The sequence below is a fragment of the Brassica oleracea genome, chromosome C2 (genome assembly GCF_000695525.1).
Source record: "Brassica oleracea var. oleracea cultivar TO1000 chromosome C2, BOL, whole genome shotgun sequence".
In the NCBI taxonomy this organism is placed as follows: Eukaryota; Viridiplantae; Streptophyta; class Magnoliopsida; order Brassicales; family Brassicaceae; genus Brassica; species Brassica oleracea.
Genome location: NC_027749.1, coordinates 22,716,987 through 22,741,308, shown reverse-complemented (window position 1 = coordinate 22,741,308; position 24,322 = coordinate 22,716,987). Strand labels below are relative to the sequence as shown.

General features: G+C 37.3%; 2 protein-coding genes and 1 pseudogene across 2 annotated transcripts; all 3 read left to right on the top strand.

Moving 5' to 3' along the window:
* The first annotated feature begins 9 nt into the window (after window positions 1-9).
* LOC106327079 lies at window positions 10-3,154 on the top strand (annotated as a pseudogene).
* Window positions 3,155-4,933: 1,779 nt separating this feature from the next.
* On the top strand, window positions 4,934-8,616 carry LOC106323730 (leucine-rich repeat receptor-like protein kinase PEPR2). The gene is made up of 5 exons (XM_013761808.1): window positions 4,934-5,315; window positions 5,801-5,956; window positions 6,112-6,186; window positions 6,286-6,360; window positions 6,431-8,616. Exons 1-5 carry the CDS (start codon window positions 4,934-4,936, stop codon window positions 8,614-8,616), a joined length of 2,874 nt encoding a protein of 957 aa, XP_013617262.1.
* Window positions 8,617-17,332: 8,716 nt separating this feature from the next.
* Window positions 17,333-24,020, top strand: LOC106323729 (probable LRR receptor-like serine/threonine-protein kinase At4g36180). Its single transcript, XM_013761807.1, is given in 6 exon segments — window positions 17,333-17,714; window positions 18,036-18,194; window positions 18,365-18,433; window positions 18,522-18,596; window positions 18,700-18,774; window positions 21,856-24,020. Coding segments are annotated over 6 exon segments (2,925 nt in total).
* Window positions 24,021-24,322: the final 302 nt, after the last annotated feature.

Here is a 24,322-nt window from a genome sequence, read left to right as displayed (position 1 = left end):
CACATAACTTTTCTTGTCTGCAAGATTTACTCTTTTCGTTGTGTGGTGATGGTAAAGGTTAGATCTTTTGTTACTTGTTAGGTTTTCTAGTAACCCTTTTCCTATAATATAATAAATGGCTTTGATCAAAATTCAAATATGCTGACAACGCCCTACATATCAAAGGATTATGAGCAATTTTCTACATAAACCTAAACAAGTCTTCTCAAACGACTATATGTGCTTTCATCAAATGAGACTTGGACTTTGTAAAATATTACATAATTGTTTGAGTTCTTGTTGATTGTGGTTGTTCATACGGAAAAACCTGAATACCAACTTAAACTAGAAGAAGATGGTATCGCCTGGGATTATGGCACATGGTGATTCTAACTCACTACTTAGCTTGGTCTCTTTCTTACTCTTTCTTTTTATCACCGGTAATAATACTTCCCTTCTGTTTTTTTCTCTCTATTAATTTTCGTTGGAATCAATACTATGTGTTCTTTGACGCTTACTTCAATGGATTGAAATCTATAAGCCAAGCTCGTCATGTTTTCTTTTGGATTAGTCTTGTTTAGTTGAAGTCATAAAGGTCACAGTTCTGGCTTTTACATTTTGATGAATAACAGTTTCTGTTTCTCCTCTGTGTGATGAACATGATAACATTCTTGCACTGATTATATATATAATACAAGTAGAACAACGTGGTTGATGGTTTTTGTTGTTTTCTTAAAGCTACCTTAAGATTTTGCTTTCTCTGTGTTTGTGATGACAGCCACAGCAGTGACCGGAGATTCTATGGACAGTGATAGGGAGGTCTTATTGAGTTTTAAATCTTACCTTGAATCTTGGAACCCAACCGAACGAGGAAAGTACAATGAATGGGAAACAGAGAAGCAAGATGTGTGTCAATGGCCTGGGATCACATGTACCCCTGAGAGAAGTAGAATCACAGGGATCAATCTAAGAGATTCCACCATCTCAGGTCCTTTATTCGGCAACTTTTCAGCCTTAACGCAGCTCGCATTTCTTGATTTATCAAACAACACAATCGGAGGGTCGATTCCAGATGACCTGAACCGTTGCCACAACTTAAAGCATCTGAATCTTTCTCTTAACATCATTGAAGGGGAGCTTAGCTTTTCCGGGCTATCCAATCTTGAGGTTCTTGATCTATCGGTGAATCAAATTGCAGGCGACATTCACTCCACCTTCCCAACGCTCTGCAATCGCCTGGTTGTTGCAAATCTATCGACCAATAACTTTAGTGGCAGAATAGATGACATCTTCATTGAGTGTAGGTATCTGAAGCATGTCGACTTGAGATACAATAGATTCAGTGGAGAGATATGGTCTGGTTTTAGGAGGCTGGTCAAGTTTTCAGTTTCTGGGAATCGTCTCTCCGGGAACATCTCAGCTTCCATGTTCAGGGGGAACTGCACTTTGCAAGTGTTGGATTTGTCTGGGAACGGTTTTGTCGGGGAGTTTCCGGGACAAGTTTCGAATTGTCAGAACCTGAATGTATTGGATCTGTGGGGAAACAACTTCACAGGAAACATTCCAGCTGAGATAGGATCCATATCATCTCTTAGAGGTTTGTACTTTGGGAAGAATGAGTTTTCTCGAGACATACCGGAAACTCTCCTAAACTTGAGCAACTTGGTGTTTCTGGACTTGAGCAGAAACAACTTTGGAGGAGAGCTACAGGAATATTCGGGAGGTTCACTCAAGTAGAGTATCTAGTTCTGTATGGGAACTCATACGTTGGAGGTCTCTATTCTTCTAACATCCTCACGTTACCTAATCTTTCAAGGCTAGATCTTAGCTACAACAACTTTTCAGGCCGGTTGCCTGCTGAAATCTCCCAGTTTGATGTTCTTGGTTCTTGCTTATAATAACTTCAGCGGCGATATACCACGCAAATATGGGAACATGCCACGGCTTCAAGCACTTGATCTCTCTTTTAACAGGCTGACCGGTTCAATACCAGCTTCTTTTGGAAAGTTGACATCTCTTTTGTGGCTTATGCTTGCAAATAACTCTCTGTCAGGAGAAATACCTCGCGAGATTGGAAACTGCTCGAGTCTATTGTGGTTAAACGTGGCAAACAACCAGCTCTCTGGTGGATTCCATCCTGAATTGACTAAAATGGGTAGCAATCCTTTTCCAACGTTTGAAGTGAATAGGCGAACCATGGACAACACAATCTCTGGTTCCGGTGAATGCTTGGTGATGAGGAGATGGATTCCTGCAGAGTTCCCTCCTTTCATATTTGGATTGGAAAGTCTTACAAAACGGAGTTGCAGAACCCTGTGGAACCATGTTCTTAAAGGGAAATGTATATTTCCTGTATGCCCTACTGGTTCTATAGTGGGCCCCCTTGATGTTTCAGGCTATCTTCAGCTCAGTGGAAACAAGCTATCCGGTGAGGTTAAGGCAAATATATCTCAGATGAAGAAGCTGAGTATGCTTCATTTGGGGTTCAATGAGTTTGAAGGGAAACTGCCTATAGAGATTGGACTATTGCCTTTGGCGTTTCTTAACCTGACCAGAAACAAGTTCTCAGGCCAGATTCCTAAAGAAATTGGAAATATATATAATCTGCAGAATCTTGATCTGTCTTCCAACAATTTCTCAGGAAACTTTCCAACGAGTTTGAATGACTTGAGTGCGATGAGTAAGTTCAACATCTCATATAACCCTCTCATTACCGGTGTGATACCATCGACGGGAGAACTTACAACCTTTGAAAAAGACTCATTCCTTGGGAATCCTCTACTGCAGTTTCCTAGTTTCGTCATCCAATCAGGGAACAACAATACAAGCTCAGGAGAACGAGATAATGGAAGAGATGAAGATGATGAAGCTGCTATTGACATGTTGGCATTCTATTGGAGTACGTTTTCATTTTATGTGGTTGCGCTGGTAGGCATTCTTGTACTGGTATACTTCGATTGTCCTTGGTGTCGAGCGTGGCTCCGCCTTGTCGATGCTTTCACGGTATCTTTGAAAAGTATGTTGTCTTAAAATCGTTTCAGCTCAGTTCTTGGATATTCCTTATCAAGGAAAAAGCTTGAGTCCTCTCTGTCTTTCTGTAAGTATATGTGTTGTGGATTTGACCTAGAACTTGAACATCTTTTTGTTTAGCTAAGGTATAAAAAGCTACCCTTTTGCCAACAGAAGGTTGAGAATCCTCTGTGTTTCATTTAACCTAATGGACTGAATCTTAGTTCACAATTTCAAATTCTGCATTAACTTGCTGTTATATGTGTGCCCTGCTGCAATCACATATGATGGCCACTACACTCCTGTCAAACGTGAAGGGCCTTCATCTGTAAACACAAGAACTTATCATAAGTGATTAGATATGATATCATGTTATATGCTTTGCAGGTTATCATAGCCTACGAGATTAAAAAACCTAGGGACTCTAAATCTCACTTCAAATGAATTCAACCACAGCATCTTTCCTTTCCATAATGCCGCAAAATCGCTCACAACTCTGTTTCTTGTTTCTTCAGATTAACAACATTAAACATGTGATTTCCCTTTTGTAACTAGCATAAGTGCATAAACCTATTCATTGGTGATCCATCTTTTTTAAAATTTATTCAGTTTTTGTCTTACAGTCAATTTGTATCATTCTTATACTTGTTGGACTCAGATTTTATGAATTAAGATTTGATCAACTTGAAGCTTATACGCCTTACAGTCAGTCTATATCTATGCGGTTCTAGTAGAGCTAAGGTCTTCTAGAACCTTATGTTCTCAATCTTTCTCACAACTGTTTATCAGGTGTGATACCAAAATGTCTTAATGTGTTTGGTTCTCACTCATGTGCTGTTTGTCTTGTCTTTGATTTTTTTTTTCCTGTTAACTGCTCTATCTTTGAATAGACGTAATGCTTTCAACATTTCTTGGAACTGGTTTGTGGTTAGTTTGTGAAAGGAAAACATTTTTTTTCTCAAATTAATATTCTTCTATTTGGTGACCAGTCACTGTCCTGAGCTTGGTCCAAGTAAAAGGATGCTGACCACTTCTCCGAAGACAAAACTAATGCCATTGGAACGACAGCGTTTAGTTCTGGTTGTGGCAATTGTCAACTCCTATAAGCACCTAATCCAATAGAGCCACATCAGCAGTTTCGTGACCGTTACTCCGTTAGGCTTAGCGGTTGTTCAGCAGAATTCAAAAGTACCCATCATATATTTAAGAAATCATCTTATTTCTCTTAAAATAATAATAGAAAAAAGAGAGAAACTGAAAATTGTGAGAAATGTTTTTCATAATGTATTTTGATTGTTGATTTTTAGAATAAAATGATGTGGATTGACTTATTCCATTAATTTTCATAGTTTTTCACCAATTGATAATTCTACAAACATTCCCCCAAAAATACAAAGAAAAACATTTATAATTATTTTTCTACAATTTTGATTATGAATGAATAAATGAACGTTTTAAACTAATTTTATTCATCTTATTCCATCTATTTTGATTCCGTTAATTCCATTTCATGGTTACCATTAAGAAACTCATTAGATTACTCTAGTAACAGTAACACTTGGCATCCCCTGTTATTGATCTAATATTTTAAACATTAAATTTAGTTACATAATTTAGTTATATCAAAAAATTAATATATTTCTAAGAAATTTTTGTGAAATATTTAATTGTATTTTCAAAGGTTAGAAGTCGCAGGCAAAACGAGTCTTATACAAGTCAAACTAACCAATGTTGATCATACGACTTTAAGTGTTTTCCTTCGTCGCGACGGCTAAAGGACACACTGTTTTCGTCGTTGAACTTTGTGAATCAATGATGACTTTTAAATTCTTATAAGTGTGGAGGTAATTTATATTCTTATAAAATTCACATTCCCACAGTGGTTGAGTTTCCTACTGTTGCTTCTTTTATTTTACTTTACAATATTTTTGCTGTCGAAGTGAAAATGTGTTTGAGCCAAAACCTGAAATGGGTGATACTGATGCTTCTTATGGGACAGCTACATGGATACAAAAGCTGTACCGAGAAAGAAAGGAACGCTTTGTTGGAGCTCAAGAAGTACCTGATCTCAGTGAGTATAGAAGAGGAATCAAACTCTGTTCGTCCAACTTGGAGTATTGACACAAAGAGCGATTGCTGCCTTTGGGAGGGCCTTAAGTGCAGTGGTACAAGTAGACGGGTTACCGAGATTGCCTTTGGTGGATTGAAGCTCAAAGAGAACTCTCTACTAAATCTCTCTTTGCTGCATCCCTTTGAAGATGTTCGAAGTCTCAACTTATCCGGGGAAGCATTGAACAAATTCAATGGCTTGTTTGATGATGTTGAAGGTACACTGCGCTTTCCCTTGTGGCTAAGTTTTAACAATTTGTGTTTTATTGGAGCTTTGATGTTTGCCTTACGTAAGAGGTCATCTATCGTTGCACCAAACGTTGCTCGTTTGACTAGTTTGATATTTTGCGTTTAGATGCAAAACCCACTGTACTAAAAGAAATCTATATATTTTGGACAACAAAATATTGAGTTTGCATGCAAAATTCACTTTTATATGTTGTGTCAATTTATTAGTTATTATTGTTTTAATTCTTAAAACTTGGAAGTGTTTATACCATCTGATAGTATGGTTCTTAGATTTTTTTCTCGTTTTATGAATTTACTTTGATGTTTGTGTACCCATGCTGCATGTTCCAGTCACATCATAACGCACTTTCATTCCCTTCACGTTAAAATTTATGAAAAGTGATTGCAGACGTTTTGGAAAGTGAAACAGCCTCAGTTAATACCTAGCATGACTTATTAAGCTTCTCGTTTGCAGGTTATAACAGCTTGAGAAAATTAAGAAACCTGAAGATTTTGGATTTATCCTCAAATAAATTCAATAACAGCATATTTCCTTTTCTTAATGCGGCTACAACACTCACAAATCTGTTTCTAAGGTCCAACAACATGGGTGGCTCTTTGCCAGTTAAAGGTATACTTCTCCATTCTTAAATAAGCTCATATTTTGAATCTTGAATTACTTATTCACTGATGATGCCTCTTCTGTTGGCTTGATTCAGTTTATAATCATTGTATGTCATAATTTCATCTTTGTATAAATTATATACTCGTTGGAATCCCTTTCAGAATTTAGAGATTTGACAAACTTGGAACTGCTCGACCTGAGTAGAAACAGATTCAATGGCTCCATACCACTTCAAGGTAGTTGTCCATGCATGGTTGTCTTTCTTTTCATGTCTGGAAATTTTAATTATTGGATTGGTTCATATCATACCTTTTTGTGGCTTTGTCTTTTGGCAGAGTTATCTGACATGAGAAAGTTGAAAGCTCTGGATTTAAGTGACAATGAATTTTCTGGCTCAACAGAATTGAAAGGCAAGTTTCCTTTATAATTGTCATTGAATTCACGTTAAGTGACCAAACCTTCTGCGTTTGATTACCATAGGGATTTGCGAGCTGAGGAATATGCAAGAGTTAGATCTCAGTCACAACAAACTTGTAGGTCAGTTTCCCTTATGCTTAACTCACTTGAGTGCCCTAAGAGTTCTTGATCTCTCATCTAACCAATTGACTGGGAAGTTACCACCTTCTCTTGGTAGCCTTAAGTCCCTCGAGTATTTGTCATTGTTTGATAACGACTTCGAAGGCTTCTTCTCACTTGGTTCTCTAACCAATATTTCAAACCTTAGAGTGTTGAAACTCTGCTCAAAACCCAACTCACTTCAAGTAGTGTCGGATAGTTCTTGGAAGCCAAAGTTTCAGTTGGATGTTATCGCACTACGATCTTGCAACTTGGACAAGGTTCCTCAGTTTCTCCTACGCCAGAAGGAGCTGCGTCATGTTGATCTCTCCGACAATAACATTTCTGGAAAGTTTCCTTCCTGGCTGCTGGAGAACAACACTAAACTAAAAGTGTTGCTTCTACAGAACAACTCCTTCACAAGCCTTCAGCTACCAAAATCTCCTCATCATCTTCTTTTCATGGATGTTTCTGTTAATAAATTCAATCATCTTCTTCCTGAGAACATCGGGTGGATACTTCCTCATCTACGGTACATGAATATCTCCAACAACGGCTTTCAAGGAACTCTACCATCTTCTCTAGGTAACATGAAGAATACTGAATATATGGATCTGTCTCGCAACAGCTTCCGTGGAGAGCTACCAAGAAGTTTTCTAAACGGCTGTGATTCCATGGCAATCTTGAAGCTATCACACAACAAACTAAGTGGAGAGATTTTTCATGAACCACCCATATTTACTAATATATTGGGGCTGTTCATGGATAACAATCTTTTCACAGGAAAGATTGGACAAGGTTTGCAAAGCTTGAGAAACTTGTCACTTCTTGACATTTCAAACAACAACCTCTCAGGTGTTGTTCCAAGCTGGATCGGCGAGCTTCCATCCTTAACTGCACTGCTGATAGCAAACAACTTGCTGGATGGTAACATACCTACATCTTTGTTTAATAACTCCAATCTTCAGCTACTTGATCTCTCCACAAACAGTTTATCTGGAAACATACCTCCACAACACAACTCCAAGAATGGGGTAGTCTTGCTCCTTCAAGACAATCATTTATCAGGAGAAATGTCAGACACACAGCTAGCAAATGTGGAGATACTTGACCTGAGGAACAACAGGTTGTCTGGGAGTATTCCTGAGTTCATCAAAACACAGAACATCAGTGTTCTTCTTCTTCGAGGGAACAACTTAACCGGTCGTATTCCTCACCAGTTGTGTGGTCTAATAAACATCCAACTTCTTGATCTTTCAAAAAACAGATTGAATGGTTCCATACCTTCATGCCTCAGCAATACATCATTTGTCACAGGGAAGAAATGTACATCATATGATTATGATTTTGGCATTTCTTTCCCTTCTGATGTCTTTGATGGTTTCTATCTGCAACAAGACATCTCTTCCACAAACGATTCCAGTAGATACTTCAAGTCTCTGCTCATGCTTGATCCGTTTAGTGTGGATTACAAGGCAAGCACTCAGACAAAGATTGAGTTTGCAACAAAGTACCGATACGATTCCTACATGGGTAAAAATCTCAAGTTATTGTATGGATTGGATCTCTCGGAAAATGAGCTGACTGGTGAGATACCAGCTGAGTTTGGAGAGCTTATGGAACTAAGAGCTTTTAACCTTTCTCACAACAATTTGTCTGGTGCTATACCAGAAAGCTTTTCAGGTATGAAGAATGTGGAGAGTCTTGATATTTCCTTCAACAGATTACAAGGCCGGATCCCACCAAAGCTGACACAGCTGAGCACCCTCTCGGTCTTCAAGGTCTCTTACAACAACTTATCAGGAGCTATTCCACAAGGGAGGCAGTTTAACACTTTTGATACGCAAAGCTTTGTGGGTAATAATCTTCTTTGTGGACAACCAACAAGCAGAAGCTGCAACAGTGGTACGTTTCAAGAACCAGATAGTAGAGTGGAAGAAGATGATGAATCTGCAATCGACATGGAGTCTTTCTACTTGAGTTTTGCTGCAGCTTATGTGACCATACTTGTTGGAATATTCGCGTCTCTCTCTTTTGATTCTTTTTGGAGTAGATTTTGGTTCGATATGGTTGATGCTTTTATCAACAAGGTGAAAAAATTGCTGTTATAGATCACTGGTGTCTGGTATTCTTCTCAAACCCTCTCTGCCTTTTTTTTCGACCTCTCTGTCTTTTGTTTTAAAATAAATGAAATGCTTCTACATCATTTATGCTTAAAACGAACTTTGAACAGTCTACAAGGAAGAATCCGGTAATTAGCACCTTCGATGAGAGAAACCACATATAAACTCCTATACTCTGTGGAAAACCTATCAATAGTAGTTGTACTAACAATCTTTCAGAAGGACTAGATGATGGAGTAGAAGATGATGATGCTGTAGTCTTCATAAATCATTCCGTACGAATTTTATTGTAGGCTATGTGATCATATTGCTGCGAATAATTGCGTCAGACTCTTTTGGTTCTCCTTGGAACAGAGTTTGGTCTAGTGCTATGAAAAAATTGTTATCCGAAATGCTTCTGTAAACTAATACCTTGCTGTAAATTCTGATACTTGTACTTATATTATTCAGGTACACTGACTTGAAATTTAAATGATTAATGGGTAATCTCTTTTGTTTCAAATTCTTAGTTGTCCCCATCTGTTTCTGTTTCTTCACAATGCTGGTTAATAATTCAAACGAGCTGACGTTACTAAGAGATTAACATACAAGTGAACGTGGAATATTTGAATAACTAAGGATATGTAAAAGATTCTAGGCTAAATGTAACGACCCTGGTTTTTTATGAGGCCTTCTTGGCTATTATTAAAAAAATTAAAGCCCAATATTTCTAGTTATAAGAATCTATTTTAGAAAAGTTGTTATTTTAGAAAAGTTTCTATTTTAGGAGAGGTTTCATTTTAGGAAAGTTTCCATTTTAGGAAACTTATTTCCGGAGAAGCTGAGCTCAAGTCGTTGATTCTCGGGTTGCAGTTGACCTCGGTTGACCGCATCTTCCGTTGTTCATTTCAGCCTGTGGCTAAGGTGAGGGCTACTCCGTTAAATCCCGAGCTAGTTTAGTAATACTATTATAGAAAGTCTAGTTTCGAAACATAATCTCTCTCTGTGAATCGAGTCTGTTTGAGAGTCTTGCTTGTTTGTTTATTATTATTTGCTTGTTAAATTAGAAATAGGATAATAGAGGATTCAACGGTTGACTGAATTGAATGAATTTAGAACTGTTATATATATACATAAGTCTGTTATGAGATTGCGGGGCACAAAGATGTTGTGCTAACGATGCATTGTATGGAGATTGCGGGACACAAAGACGTTTCTGTTAACGGCGCATTGTATGGAGATTGCAGAGCATATGAACGTCTATGCTAGCGGCGCATTGTATGATGATTGCGGGGTACAAAGACGTTTGTACTAGCGCCGCATAGGTGATTGCGGGGTACAAGGATGGACTCTTGTACTAGTGGCGCATAGAGTTGTATATTTATATCCGTATGAGGAGAATGCGGGATGTGTGATCTAGTTATGCACTATCAGCGCATTTGATGTTTTATGTGGTGTATTAGACACCGTGTTTGTTTCATGCTAGAGCTATGCCTACATAGTCGTAGTGCTATGTACTGAGTCAGTGGTTTGCGGTTTAGCATCCCATACCTCACTGGGTGACTCCCCTGGTGTCCATCCCTCTTTCTTCCCATTGCAGGTGAGCTTGCCGAGTAGTTGGATATCTGGAAGGTTTGGTGTCTTGAGATCATTGTTTTTATTTCGGTTTTAATTAACTTTTCAATTTAATGTATTTGGTTTTAAATTATAAACTCTTTTTATTTGGAAATTATTTGATAAAAGGTTTGATATTTTATTTGGTTTTATAAATCAGTTTAATTTGGTATTTTCGTTTAGTAGCACGCCGTTCTCGAGAGAGGAGGACACGGGTGTTACAATTTGGTATCAGAGCGGGGTTCCTTCCTGGCTATGACCCGGGACGGGGATTTATGGGACTCGGATTTCAGCGGTTTTCAATGTTTGTTGGGGATTGGGAATTTCAAAATAAAAGTGACACCCTTCTGTCAAGAATCATTTGTTTAGTCGTTTGTATTTTTGACTTTATCTTATGGTGTAGATGAAGATCAAGTTTCTGTTTGTTTCTTTTGCTTCCATCTCGCGTTCTTCTCTCTTTCGTATTCATTGAAGTTTTTCTCGGTTCCGTTATGGAATTCGGGACGAATTCCGATTAAGTGGGGGACAATTGTAACGACCCTGATTTTTGGTGAGGCCTTTTTGGCTATTATTAAAAAATTAAAGCCCAATACTCTTTTCTTATTTTGTCTCACATTGAAAGTTTAGAAAACCTTCCTCTCTTTCCTTCCTCTATATAAGAAACTCCACCCTCTTCTCTTTATTCATCAAGTCAAAATATGGCGCGTGACGAGTTGTTGAATTATCCAACGACCAGTCACTAGTGAATTTTTCCGGTGGGCTTTCCGTGTGCGCTTCCGGCGGGATTTCTTAGCGAGTTTCCAGTGGGATTTCTGGACGAACTTCCAGCGGGGTTTTCTAGTAAGTTTTCCGCCTCCATATTTCTAGTTATAGGAATCTATTTTAGGAAAGTTGCTATTTTAGGAAAGTTTCTATTTTAAGAGAGGTTTCATTTTAGGAAAGTTTCCATTTTAGGAAACTTATTTCCGGAGAATCTGAGCTCAAGTCGCTGATTCTCGTGTTGCAGTTGACCTCAGTTGATCGCATCTTCCGTTGTTCATTTCAGCATGTAGCTAAGGTGAGGGCTACTCCGTTAAATCCCGAGCTAGTTTAGTACTACTATTATCGAAAGTCTAGTTTCGAAACATGATCCCTCTCTGTGAACCGAGTCTGTTTGAGAGTCTTGCTTGTTTGTTTATTATTATTTGCTTGTTAAATTGGAAATAGGATAATAGAGGATTCAACGGTTGACTGAATTGAATGAATTAAGAACTGTTTACATAAGCCTGTTATGAGATTGCGGGGCACAAAGATGTTGTGTTAACGGTGCATTATGTGGAGATTGCGGGACACAGAGACGTTTGTGTTAGCGGCGCATTGTATGGAGATTACGGGGCATATGGACGTCTATTCTAGCGGTGCATTGTATGAGGATCGCGGGGTACAAAGACGTTTGTACTAACGACGCATAGGTGATTGCGGGGTACAAGGATGGACTCTTGTACTAGCGGCGCATAGAGTTGTATATTTATATCCGTATAAGGAGAATGCGGGGTGTGTGATCTAGTTATGCACTATCAGCGCATTTGATGTTTTATGTGGTTTATTAGACACGGTGTTTGTTTCCTACTAGAGCTATGCCTATAAAGTTGTAGTGCTATGTACTGAGTCAGTGGTTTGCGGTTTAGCATCCCATACCTTACTGGGTGACTCCCCTGTTGCTCGTCCCTATTTTTTCCCATTGCAGGTGAGCTTGCCGAGTAGTTGGATATCTGGACGGTTTGGTGTCTTGGGATCATTGTATTTTTTTCGGTTTTAATTAACTTTTCGATTTAATGTATTTGGTTTTAAATTATAAACTCTTTTTATTTGGAAATTATTTGATAAAAAGGTTTGATATTTTATTTGGTTTTATTAATCGGTTTAATTTGGTATTTTCGGTTAGTAGCACGCCGTTCTCGAGAGAGGAGGAGACGGGTGTTACAATTTGGTATCAGAGCGGGGTTCCGTCCCGGCTCTGACCCGGGACGGGGATTTATGGGACTCGGATTTCAGTGGTTTTCAATGTTTGTTGGGGATTGGGAATTTCAAAATAAAAGTGACACCCGTCTGTCCAGAATCATTTGTTTAGTCGTTTGTATTTTTGACTTTATCTTTTGGGGTAGATGAAGATCAAGTTTCTGTTTGTTTCCTTTGCTTCCATCTCGCGTTCTTTTCTCTTTCGTATTCGTTGAAGTTTTCCTCGGTTCCGTTATGGAAATCCTGACGAATTCCGATTAAGTGGGGGACAGTTGTAACGACCCTGATTTTTGGTGAGGCCTTTTTGGCTATTATTGAAAAATTAAAGCCCAATACTCTTTTCTTTTTTTGTCCCACCTTGAAAGTTTAGAAAACCTTCCCCTCTTTCCTTCTTCTATATAAGAAACTCCACCCTCTTCTTTTTATTCATCAAGTCAAAATATGGCGCGTGACGAGTTGTTGAATTATCCAACGACCAGTCACTAGTGAATTTTTCCGGTGGGCTTTCCGTGTGCGCTTCCGGCGGGATTTCTTGGCGAGTTTCCAGTGGGATTTCTGGACGAACTTCCAGCGGGGTTTTCTAGTAAGTTTGCCGCCTCCATATTTCTAGTTATAGGAATCTATTTTAGGAAAGTTGCTATTTTAGGAAAGTTTCTATTTTAGGAGAGGTTTCATTTTAGGAAAGTTTCCATTTTAGGAAAGTTTCATTTTCGGAAAGTTTCTTTTGGTGTAGATGAAGATCAAGTTTCTGTTTGTTTCTTTTGCTTGAGGGGCTTTCCGTGTGCGCTTCCGGCGGGATTTCTTGGCGAGTTTCCAGTGGGATTTCTGGACGAACTTCCAGCGGGGTTTTCTAGTAAGTTTGCCGCCTCCATATTTCTAGTTATAGGAATCTATTTTAGGAAAGTTGCTATTTTAGGAAAGTTTCTATTTTAGGAGAGGTTTCATTTTAGGAAAGTTTCCATTTTAGGAAAGTTTCATTTTCGGAAAGTTTCTTTTGGTGTAGATGAAGATCAAGTTTCTGTTTGTTTCTTTTGCTTCCATCTCGCGTTCTTCTCTCTTTCGTATTCGTTGAAGTTTTTCTCGGGTTCCGTTATGGAATTCGGGACGAATTCCGATTAAGTGGGGAAGTATTGTAACGACCCTGATTTTTGGTGAGGTCTTTTTTGCTATTATTAAAAAAATTAAAGCCCAATACTCTTTTCTTATTTTGTCCCACATTGGAAGTTTAGAAAACCTTCCTCTCGGTGTCTCCGAGCTGCCCAAGCGGCCTAAATTACCAAAGTCTAGATGCGTTCCGACTCTCAATCGCTCATCAGAGCTATCAACTCGAAAAAAATATCTAATGGAGCTCTTTGGGGGTTCTAATGGATGTCGAGCTTCTATCATCTACTTTCGAATTTATCTTGTTTACTTTCATCCCGAGTGCTCAAAACTCTAGAGCTGATTCCCTAGCGAAATCAGCTCTCTGTAACAGCTCTTCTCCTATATTGTACTGAACTCCTCCGTATTAATGAAGTTTGTGTGTTGTTCACAAAAAAAAAGAAAAAAAGAAAACCTTCCTCTCTTTCCTTCCTCTATATAAGAAACTCCACACTCTTCTCTTTATTCATCAAGTCAAAATATGGCGCGTGACGAGTTGTTGAATTATCCAATGACCAGTCACTAGTGAATTTTTCCGAGGGGCTTTCCGTGTGCGCTTCCGGCGAGATTTCTTGGTGAGTTTCCAGTGGGATTTCTGGACGAACTTCCAGCGGGGTTTTCTAGTAAGTTTTCCGCCTCCATATTTCTAGTTATAGGAATCTATTTTAGGAAAGTTGCTATTTTAGAAAAGTTTCTATTTTAGGAGAAGTTTCATTTTAGGAAAGTTTCCATTTTAGGAAACTAATTTCCGGAGAAGCTGAGCTCAAGTCGTTGATTCTCGTGTTGCAGTTGACCTTAGTTGACCGCATCTTCCATTGTTCATTTCAGCCTGTGGTTAAGTGGAGGGCAACTCCATTAAATCCCGAGCTAGTGTAGTACTACTATTATGGAAAGTCTAGTTTCGAAACATGATCCCTCTCTGTGAATCGAGTCTGTTTGAGAGTCTTGCTTGTTTGTTTATTAATATTTGTTTGTTAAATTGGAAATGGGATAATATAGGATTCAACGGTTGACTGAATTGAATGAACTAAGAACTGTTATATATATATATATATGTATACATAAGTCTGTTATGAGATTGTGGGGCACAAAGATGTTGTGCTAACGGTGCATTGTGTGGATATTACGGGACACAGAGACGTTTGTGTTAGCAGCGCATTGTATGGAGATTGTGGGGCATATGGACGTCTATGCTAGCGGCGCATTGTATGAGGATTACGGGGTACAGAGACGTTTGTACTTGCGGCACGTAGGTGATTGCGGGGTACAAGGATGGACTCTTGTACTAGCGGCGCATAGAGTTGTATATTTACATCCGTATGAGGAGAATGCGGGGTGTGTGATTTAGTTATGCACTATCAGCTCATTTCATGTTTTATGTGGTGTATTAGACACCGTGTTTGTTTCATGCTAGTGCTATGCCTACATAGTCGTAGTGTTATGTACTAAGTCAGTGGTTTGCGGTTTAGCATCCCATATCTCACTGGGTGACTCCCCTGTTGCTCATCCCTCCTTCCCATTGCAGGTGAGCTTGCCGAGTAGTTGGATATCTGGACGGTTTGGTGTCTTGGGATCATTGTATTTTATTTCAGTTTTAATTAACTTTTCGATTTAATGTATTTGGTTTTAAATTATAAACTCTTTTTATTTGGAAATTATTAGATAAAAAGGTTTGATATTTTATTTGGTTTTATAAATCGGTTTAATTTGGTATTTTCGGTTAGTGGCACGCCGTTCTCGAGAGAGGAGGAGACGGGAGTTACAATTTGGTATCAGAGCGAGGTTCCGTCCCGGATCTGACTCGGGACGGGGATTTATGGGACTCTGATTTCAGTGGTTTTCAATGTTTGTTGGGGATTGGGAATTTCAAAATAAAAGTGAAACCCTTCTATCCAGAATCATTTGTTTAGTCGTTTGTATTTTTGACTTTATCTTTTGGTGTAGATGAAGATCAAGTTTCTGTTTGTTTCTTTTGCTTCCATCTCGCGTTCTTCTCTCTTTCGTATTCATTGAAGTTTTTCTCGGGTTCCGTTATGGAATTCAGTACGAATTCCGATTAAGTGGGGGACAATTGTAACGACCCTGATTTTTGGTGAGGCCTTTTTGGCTATTATTAAAAAAATTAAAGCTCAATACTCTTTTCTTATTTTGTCCCACATTGAAAGTTTAGAAAACATTCCTCTCTTTCCTTCCTATATATAAGAAACTCCACCCTCTTCTCTTTATTCATCAAGTCAAAATATGACTCGTGACGAGTTGTTGAATTATCCAACGACCAGTCACTTGTGAATTTTTCCGGTGGGCTTTCCGTGTGCACTTCCGGCGGGATTTCTTGGCATGCTTCCAGTGGAATTTCTGGACGAACATCCAGCGGGTTTTTCTAGTAAGTTTGCAGCCTCCATATTTCTAGTTATAGGAATATATTTTAGGAAAGTTGCTATTTTAGGAAAGTTTCTATTTTAGGAGAGGTTTCATTTTAGGAAAGTTTCCATTTTAGGACACTTATTTCTGGAGAAGCTGAGCTCAAGTCTTTAATTCTCGTGTTGCAGTTGACCTCAGTTGACCGCATCTTCCGTTGTTCATTTCAGCCTGTGGCTAAGGTGAGGGCTACTGTGGCTAAGGTGAGGGCTACTCCGTTAAATCCCCGAGCTAGTTTAGTACTACTGTTATGGAAAGTCTAGTTTCGAAACATGATCCCTCTCTGTGAATCGAGTCTGTTTGAGAGTCTTGCTTGTTTGTTTATTATTATTTGCTTGTTAAATTGGAAATAAGATAATAGAGGATTCAACGGTTGACTGAATTGAATGAATTAAGAACTGTTATATATATATATATGTATACATAAGTCTGTTATGAGATTGCCGGACACAAAGATGTTGTGCTAACGGCACATTGTGTGGAGATTGCGGGACACAGAGACATTTGTGTTAGCGGCGCATTGTATGGAGATTGCGGGGCATATGGACGTCTATGCTAGCGGCGCATTATATGAGGAGTGCGGGGTACAAAGACGTCTGTACTAGCGCCACATAGGTGATTGCGGGGTACAAGGATGGACTCTTGTACTAGCGGCGCATAGAGTTGTATATTTATATCCGTATGAGGAGAATGTGGTGTGTGTGATCTAGTTATGCACTATCAGCGCATTTGATGTTTTATGTGGTGTATTAGACACCGTGTTTGTTTCATGTTAGAGCTATGCTTACATACCTCACTGGGTGACTCCCTTGTTGCTCATCCCTCTTTCTTCCCATTGCAGGTGAGCTTGCCGAGTAGTTGGATATCTGGACGGTTTGGTGTCTTGGAATCATTGTATTTTATTTCGGTTTTAATTAATTTTTCGATTTAATGTATTTGATTTTAAATTATAAACTCTTTTTATTTGGAAATTATTTGATTAAAAGGTTTAATATTTTATTTGGTTTTATAAATCGGTTTAATTTGGTATTTTTCGGTTAGTAGCACGCCGTTCTCTAGAGAGGAGGAGACGGGTGTTACACTAAAGCTGAAAGTCGTCTTGAGGGCTAACACGAGAAATATTTTTATGTATATTTCTTTCTTTAGTTTAATTCTTTTCAATATAGTTTTTGATTTTTACAGGATCCTCCCTACATAATGTTCATCTATCTATTGAAACGTTTCAAATATATGAAATCATCTTTATCTTTATGAACTCTTGCTCCCCTTCACTTTGTACTTGAATCACTGAAATTAGTTATTTCAGTAGTTGTACTCTTGAGGATGAAGAAATTGTTGAGGTTAATGCATACATACAAATTTTCTTTGTTACTTGGGGTATAAAGATTCGTATGAGTCGGTAGTGCTAATCACGCCACACGTATGTCATATGATATGAGTATTTTTCTACAAAGATATTGACTTGGTAAAAATAATTTTCTTATGCAACTTGGTTTTCCCGATTCTTCAATGTCAAACGGCAGTTGTCATTCTCTGGTTGTTATTATTTCTCTCAATGGAAGGGAAGGTCTTCTTGGGTCAAAACTTGATATGGGTGATGTTACTAATGTTGGCGCAGCTACATGGATACTAAAGCTGTATTGAGAAAGAAAGGAGCGCTTTGCTGGAGCTCAAGGAATACCTGATCTCGACTTCTCAAGATGGCAATTCCGGCGATCTTCTCGCTACTTGGAGTAATGACACAAGGAGCCATTGCTGCCTGTGGGAGGGGATTAAGTGCAATCGTACAAGCAGACGGGTGACGGAGATTGCCTTTGGTGATTTGTACCTCAAAGAGCATTCTCTCCTTAATCTTTCTTTGTTTCATCCCTTCGAAGAAGTTCGAAGTCTGGACTTATCCCAGTGCACTTTTAGTGCCTTGTTTGATGATATGGAAGGTATACCTGTAAATATTTTTATTTGGAAACATTTTTTCCTGTAAAACTATTTTATTTTTAGATGGGCTATATCTAATCTCTTTGTTCTAATTCATGAAAGTTACATCTAACCCTGCATAAAAAACGTCTTGGCAACTTTTTCGGCATTAAATTGCTGATGGCTATGACGTGTATATCACGTTGCCTAACGACTGCATACAGTTCAACTCTTTTTTATCCACTTGCATACATACTAGATTGAAATTGTCATTGAACGTGTTGAAGTGATTAGGGTGAGCTATCTTATCGTTGTATAATTTTTAACAATATTCTCCCCTGTAGGTTATAAAAGCTTAAGTAGATTAAGAAACCTGGAGATCTTGGATCTCTCTTCAAATGAGTTTAACAACAGCATCTTTCCCTTTCTTAATGCTGCTACATCACTTACAACTCTGTTTCTTCGGTACAACTACATGAATGGCGGCCCCTTTCCTGTTAAAGGTGTGTTTCTCCATTTCTGACAAGGTCTAGTTAGCAAAAAAAAAAAAAAAACAAGGTCTAGTTATTGCTGATGTATCTTTGGTTAGATTGATTTTTGTATTGCAGTTTCTGTAACTTATGTTCTGATTGCATTTCTGATCATTCCTATATTCTCCTAGACTCCCTTTCAGAGCTGAAAAACTTGGCAAACTTGGAATTGCTGGATCTGAGTGGAAACGAATACAACGGTTCCATGCCAGGTACCAATTACGTCACTTGCCACTACTGTCTTGTTCTTTATCCTTATTAATTAGACATCTTTCTCTGTATCTCTTTGTCTTGTGACAGAGTTTACTCACCTGAAAAAGCTGAAAGCTCTGGATCTAAGTGGCAATGGTTTTTCTAGCTCAATGGAATTGCAAGGCAAGCTTGTTTCTTTTAATCTTTTGTGTGTGTTGTAGTGTATAAAGATGAATAGAGCTCGAGAATGATTATTTTCCTATAATTTTCCGTCACTTTATTTCAGAACTAAAGAATATGACTACTTTGGAAGTCCTGGGTCTCGCTGGGAATTACTTCAGCGGACCAAAGCCAATAGAAGGTGATCTACTTTTGCTTCACCTCCAATACTATCCATCTTAACTATTAATACAATGTCTGTTGAATCTGAGTTTGGTCGGATTTGCTAAAGAAAGAAATAAACTCCATTGTGGGTTATTCTGAAGGTGTTTTATTGATTAGAAGAAAGTGAGGTTACCTAGTGTGTGAACAAGAGGAAAAACTAGACGACATTCGTCAGAGTTGGCATGAAAAGTACTAGTGGGGCGAGAAACAACAAAGAATAAAAACCCTTCTACTGTGGGACTTTGTGTGTTCAAATATGGATCCCTTCTTTGGTCGCTCTTATCCTCTTTTATACTTAAATCTCCTTTTCCGCTCTTCATAAGTCAGTTTGACCTAATGAGCCGGGCTATCTTAAAGGGCCGAGAAATTTAGCCAAACATTCGGGCTATTGAGCCGAGCTCGTGCGCCAGGATTGTGGGCTAGTAAAGTCAAAAATTTTAGCCGAGTACGAGTGTCAAGCTGATAGCGCCGAGTAGTACTGAGTTCAGCCGATTTAGCGGCAGAGTTCCTTGTTTGATGGCCTTGTTGAGGAATGTAATATTTCTCCAACAATGTCTCACATAAAAAATTGGAGAGGATCTTAAGTAATATATAAGAGAGATGAGACGATCACTTATCATTGATTGGTTTTAAGTTAGGAGCTCATATAATTAATATGAGATTAAAGTCCGATCCATACAGTCAACCCAATTCATTATCGATCCAACTCAACGTTGGTCCATCAATCCTTACATGAACATTACGAGATTAATGTTCAAATAGCCATCATCTCGAATGGAGTATTAGGGCAATGTCATACATCAAAAGCTGGAAATTCTCTATATATTAATCCTGGAGCATTACAACATGTTTTCGTATCCAAGTGTCATCACTATGATGATTCTTAGAATCCTTAGAAAAATAAGTTGGTAGTGTACAAAAAATATTCTTTTTTTTCTTAACTAAAAGCTACGGAATTACCTAATATGATTAACATATATATGACAATTAATGATTATGAATAATACATATTTGTGATAACAATTTTTGTATCATCTTTTTCTAGTTTTATATTATTAAAAGAAATTAAAAATCACATTAAGAATATAATAAAAATTTTAGATTTTTTTTATATAATATATTTTGAATTTTTTAAAACGACTATAAATTACTAAAAATGGTAAAATTCTCACATTGAAAATTTTGTGAACAATGGTTTAACTATTTTCTTGTTCGAGCAAGATACAAATGATCATAAATCATATATATGAATATGAAGTCTCATTAATAGATATTCATATATATATATATATATATATACATATCATATCATTTAAATTAAATTATATACTATATAAAAATATGAAAATATGTTAATTCAAAATTTGCAGTGAAAAATTATTGAGATCTTAATATTTTAATTTTGAATTTGTATTAAAAAATGTCACATTAAAAAAAATTGTGGTTAACGGTTTAAATTTTTGTTACAACAAATATACAAATGTTAATAAAATGATATGAGTAGAAAGTGTCAATAATAAATATTTATATTAAAATATACTATATATATATATATATGCCAATAGCTCTAAAATTTAATTATATACTATATAAAGTAAATAAAATGATTGTTTGGATTTATTTACCAAAAACATGATTAGAAATTAAAAAAAAGTATTGGTTTTGATTTACATGCTTACGCTAATGTATATACCTTTATGTATACAAATTATTTTTTTTATTAGGTGTTTTCTAATATGTTATTTGATCCTGACAATCCCAGAAATACACTTCTTCAAATCGAAGTGATTTTTAGTATTGGAAGCACTATATATATTATTTCATTCAAATTAAATAATTTAGTCTTGATTTTTATTCATAAAAAGCTTTTAATGAAATATCATGACAAGATTCCAGTCACCTCCATTTGCTTTGTTCGAAGAATGAGAGATTTGATAATTCGTCTAATATTTGGTTCTCCCTAATACCCTATCTAGCTATTATAATTGTAAAAATGAGAGATTTGAACTATTTGTTATAAGTTTTCTGGTTTATCATTTCATAAATCAAGCAGTTCTTACTTTATACATAGTTTACATATAATAGAATGGTAAAGTATTATATATATTTTTTATTGGTATAGTCTTAAGTAACTAAACCTCAAAGCGTAGGTTAACAAAATAAGTAATTTGTTTTGTTGTTCTAGAAATAGATGATATTTAGACCGAACTGGGAAATATACACTAGACAGACATTTATATTTCGAGTCTGCACTTATATTCTATAATAGATTGATATATTACATTTGAACAATATAACATGTGAATAGAGTTTTCCGGTGATCTTCTTCAAAAATTTGATTCTTAGATATGTATCTGGAGTGAAACTCATTTTCACAGATGTCCATTTTTTTAAATTGACACTTATGTAATTCACCAAATTCATAGAAAAAGTTAAAAACAGAAACAAAACTCATATCAGTGAAACATAAACGAGAACGAAAGCACAATTTTATAGAAGCAGAAAATGAAATCACTTATGGAGAGTAAATAGTAAACAAATTGAGAGCAGAAAAACTAATCTCCTTTCGTCATTTTACAATCGATGTTACCTATCTGGTTTTGGTGATTTGTGTCAGTCGCAAAATTTAATTTTCTTTTGTTCATATGAAGTTGTAAACATAATTAAAATGAGTTGTAATATGTTAACTCTTCAACAATGATGATACATTTAGGAGACATACATTTGTATTCGTCATTTTATAATCGATAAAAATTGTAGTGTTGCAAAATATTAAAACCATTTAATGAACAAACATTAGTATAAAAAATTAAAAACTCACCCTGCGCATGCGCGCGAGTTATCATCTAATGATTTAATAATATGTAAGATACAAGAATCAAACCATTCATCTTCAATTGGTTTTAGTTGAGAGTTCATGCACACAAAAAAAGGTTTGAGAGCTCATCTAACTTAATAATATCTTACGTGTGAGAAGTGTCTCCTGAGTCCTGGAGAAGATAACAACTGCTATTATTATTCTCATCATCTTCTCGGTTTGTGGCCTATCTTATTGCAGTTTTATGTGAAATGAAGAATCTGCAGGAGCTATATCTCAGTGCAAATGAATTTGTTGGTCAGCTTCCTCTGTGTTTGGGTAGCTTGAACAAACTACGTATTCTTGACCTCTCATACAACTATTTAAGTGGCAACCTATCATCTAGTTTCAGTACCCTCGAGTCTCTTGAATATCTATCGTTGTCAGATAATAACTTCGAAGGCTTGTTCTCACTGGATGTAATAGCCAACCTCACAAATCTCAAGGTGTTCAAACTATCATCACCAGCTGATATAATACAAGTAGATACAGAAAGTACATGGATTCCTAAATTTCAACTAACTATAGCTGCACTACCGTTTTGCGGCTTGGAGAAGATGCCAAACTTTCTAATGTACCAGAAGAAGTTGCGTGTACTTGATCTATCCAGCAACAGAATATCCGGAAACATTCCTATATGGCTGCTGGCTAATAATCCAGAACTTGAAGTCCTACAGCTGCAGAATAACTCATTCACTCTCTTTCAGATTCCTGCAATAGTGCGTAAGTTGCAGTTCTTGGATTTTTCAGCAAATGATATTGGTGGAGTGCTCCCTGATTATTTTGGCCATGTGCTTCCCAGTCTGCTACATGTGAATGGCACTCATAATGAGCTTCAGGGGAACTTGCCATCATCTATGGGTGAGATGAAAAACATTTCATTCATGGACCTGTCTCACAATAACTTCTCTGGGGAACTACCTAGAAGCTTATTCACAGGTTGTGTTTCATTACAAATCCTGCAACTCTCTCACAACCAACTTGGTGGACATATTTTTCCAGGACAGACTAACCTAACATCACTCATTGTGTTGCGGATGGATAACAACTTATTTACAGGGGAGATTGGAACAGGTTTGCTTACCTTTATTAATTTGTCAGTACTTGACGCGTCCAACAATCGCCTTACAGGTGCTATTCCGAGTTGGATACCCGAAGAATCGCATATGATTATGTTACTGCTATCAAATAATCAGTTAGAAGGTACGTTGCCACCTTCCCTGCTTGCCGTTTATCATCTTGAATTTTTGGACCTCTCTGGAAACCTATTATCTGGTGAACTACCATCATCACATGTGAATTCTATGTATGGGATAAGTATGTTCCTACACAACAACAGCTTAACGGGGTCAATCCCGGTCAAGCTGTTGGAAAATGCTAAGATACTTGATCTGCGGAACAATAAACTCTCTGGAAGTATCCCACAGTTTGCCAATACCGGGGAAATGAGAATTTTTCTGTTGAAGGGGAACAATTTAACAGGATCCATACCATGGAAGCTATGTGATATGAGAAATATCACTCTCCTTGATCTTTCAGACAACAAGCTCAATGGAACCATACCTTCATGCCTTTATAATTTATCATTTGGATCAAGGGAAGAAGAGGAGATGACAAGTAGCTCCTTTGGGGCATTTGACTTTGGCTTTGGTGAAAGGCTTGAGTTCGAATTTTACAAATCTACATTCTTGGTAGAAGATTTCATGACATACTATGAGACATATATGATTGTCGAAATTCAGTTTGCAGCAAAGCGAAGGTATGACTCTTACACCGGAGGAACACTTAATTATATGTATGGCTTAGATTTGTCTAGCAACGAATTAAGTGGTGTTATCCCAGCTGAGCTTGGAGAACTCTCGAAACTACGAGCAATGAATCTGTCTCGCAATTTCTTGTCGAGTTCTATACCAGATAGCTTCTCCAAACTGAAGGACATTGAGAGCCTTGATCTTTCTTTTAACATGTTACATGGCAACATTCCTGGACAACTAACCAACCTCAGTTCTCTTGCTGTCTTCAATGTCTCCTACAACAATTTATCAGGCATCATTCCCCAAGGCAGGCAGTTTAGCACCTTTAACGAGAACAGCTACTTAGGCAATCCTCTTCTATGTGGACCACCGACCTATAAAAGTTGTGACGCTAAGAAGAGCACAAAGGAAGCAGGTAATGGAGGAGAAGAAGATGACGATGAAGATGAAGCCTTTGTTGACAAGATGGTCTTCTATTGGAGTACTGCTTCAACATATGTTGTAGCATTGATTGGTATACTTTTACTTAGGTGCTTCGATTGTTCTTGGAGTCGAGCATGGATCCACCTTGTTGATGCTTTCATTGCCTCAACAAAAAGTCTTTGTTCTTAAATCACCTCAGCTCAGTTCTTGTATATTCCTTCAAGGTTTTTGCTTGAGTACATCGTGTTCTTCTCAGTATACATGCTTTGGATTTTACTTGCGGTATTGAAATCTCTACAATGTGGACTGAATCTCTCCTGTCATTTTGGAGATCTTCTTTCTTGTATTGTAACGAAATAAATCAATTTTTTTTTCAATAAGAAACAACCAAAATTTATATTTGCTTTCTATTTGCGTCAGTTATCCAGTTAGGACTTTTCTCTCACCTCATGTACAAAATCGTATTGCTTTCTTTTTTTTTTTGCTATTCC